Source organism: Sphaeroforma arctica, assembly GCF_001186125.1.
Source record: "Sphaeroforma arctica JP610 unplaced genomic scaffold supercont1.3848, whole genome shotgun sequence".
Taxonomy (NCBI): Eukaryota; class Ichthyosporea; order Ichthyophonida; genus Sphaeroforma; species Sphaeroforma arctica.
Genome location: NW_014036710.1, coordinates 1 through 2,265, shown reverse-complemented (window position 1 = coordinate 2,265; position 2,265 = coordinate 1). Strand labels below are relative to the sequence as shown.

General features: G+C 45.6%; 1 protein-coding gene across 1 annotated transcript; it reads left to right on the top strand.

Moving 5' to 3' along the window:
* Window positions 1-506: 506 nt before the first annotated feature.
* SARC_13871 (hypothetical protein) lies at window positions 507-1,981 on the top strand. The gene is made up of 3 exons (XM_014291998.1): window positions 507-714; window positions 1,263-1,379; window positions 1,943-1,981. The coding sequence occupies exons 1-3, from the start codon at window positions 512-514 to the stop codon at window positions 1,953-1,955; spliced, it is 333 nt and encodes a 110-aa protein (XP_014147473.1). The 5' UTR covers window positions 507-511; the 3' UTR covers window positions 1,956-1,981.
* The last annotated feature ends 284 nt before the right edge of the window (window positions 1,982-2,265 follow it).

Genomic DNA, 2,265 nt, shown 5'->3' with positions numbered 1-2,265 from the left:
CAACAATACGACAGCTCGTATTACACTGACGAGCAGACAGACTTACATATTTTGAACAGACTTACATATATGCAACAGACTTACATATATGCAACAGACTTTCATATATGCAACAGACTTACATATATACAACAGACTTACATATATACAACAGACTTACATATATGCAACAGACTTACATATATACAACAGACATACATATATGCAACAGACCTACATACATACAACAGACTTACATATATGCAACAGACTTACATATATACAACAGACTTACCTGTATACAATGCTTGTATCCTATTCTACATCTTTCATCAATGCCCTGTGCTTGAGTCTCGCACCCGGAGATAGAGTTACAGAGAAGATACAACGGGCAAACATGACAATACGAACAATACGATAATACAACACGGGTCAAAATCTAAACCCTGCTGATGCTGTAGATACAGAAACCAGCATCAGCATACTCACTTGCACTGAACATCTCTCTGTGGTGCCTCCCTCCCGCAGGTCGATGCGCAAGCGCTGCACCAACGGCATGCGCCTGGGACTTGCGCACGAGTTCCAACACCGATACGACTTGGCCATACAACAGTACAACATCGTCAAAGAATGGATCAGGGAGGGGTTCACTCTGTTGAAGAGTGAGCACGGATCAGCCCCGCCCGTGAAGTACGAGGCACTGGCGGAGACCAATGGAGATACGACTATAGCCAGGTACACGACACACGAGTATAGGGGGGGGGGGTTTTGCGGGTGTTTGGGTGGAGATACGACTATGGCTAACTACACTACACACGAGTATGGGGTGTGAGGGGGGTGTGTGTACTTGGTGTTTGGGTGGAGATATGACTATAGCCAGGTACACTACACACGAGTATGGGGTTTGAACACTACACACGAGTATGGGGTCTGAGGATGTGTGTGTGTGCTGGTGTTTGGGTGGAGATACGGCTATAGCCAGGTACACTACACACGAGTATGGGGTGTGAGAGGAGGTGTGTGTGCTGGTGTTTTGTTGCTGTCTTATAAGGCACACATTTGATATGGGGGCATAATACGTAGTGAGATATACGCTATCACGTTTTAACACACGAGTATTGAGTGTGAGGGTGTGTGTGTGTGCTGGTGTTTGGTTGCTGTCTTATAAGGCACACATGTGATACGTGCTAGCCATATGCGTATAATACGTATTGAGATATACAGTTATTCCAACCACAACTCTCCTGTTCCCGTTTCTAACAATACCATTTGACACCGCACAGCAGTGCCATAGAATCAGCCCCACTAGACACGTGCAAATCGAATGTTCCGGTTTCCGCTGCGGATAAAGCGGGACGGGTGGCGCCACCGGCGGAGGCTGCCACGGAAGCGCCGGACGAGTATGTAGTGTGGGTTGTCGCAAATTCGAATAATGCACTTTACTATTTTCGCATATGGGGGGGGGTGTGTGTTCAGTGTTTGTATTGGTTTTAGGGTTCAGCTAAACCCTAAACCCTACACCTTATCACCCTAAAACCCTGGAAACTCCTCGGGACGATCGCTCGTTCTGAATGAGCTCCCAATCTCTGTGGGTGCGTTTACGTCTTGCCATGGATTGATGCCGCCTATTGCCGGTCTATTATACCGGATATGTACTTGTAAGTTGCACTTTCTTTAGTCATCGCATCGTCTATAGCCGGTCTATTATAAATGTACTTGTGAGTTGCACTTTCTCATTCCTCGCATCGTCTATTGCCGGTCTATTATACCGAATATACACTTATGAGTTACACTTCATCTTCATCGCATAGTCTATTGCCGGTCTATTATACCGATATGTACTTGTGAGTTGAGCTTTCTTATTCATCGCATCTTCTATTGCCGGTCTATTGTACCGGATATACACTTGTGAGTCACACTATCTTACTCATCGCATCAATGTGCCAGGATCAATACACACAAGTGTGCTGCAGTGACAGATGTGCCAGTTAATGAGAGCACGCACAGTGAGGTCCAGCACAAACGCAGGAAGATACAGGCGCAAGAAACTCAAGAACAAGAAGACAGTGGACGCATAGTCCAATTAGATGCCTCCAATGGGGGAATTCAGGACGGGTTGATTGGCGGAGAAGCGGAGGATGAACCGGAGATGAAGCACATGAGCACATGGGTAAATGGCGAATGGAAGACGTGGTAGGTTACCACATAGTATATATATATATATATATATATATATATATATTACTACACACACAACACACACACACACACACACACACACACACA

Coding starts and splice junctions, on each gene's coding strand:
- SARC_13871 (XM_014291998.1), top strand. CDS start 512: ATGCGCAAGCGCTGCACCAACGGCATGCGCCTGGGACTTGCGCACGAG. Junction 715..1,262: donor GGAGATACGACTATAGCCAG/GTACACGACACA, acceptor GACACCGCACAG/CAGTGCCATAGAATCAGCCC.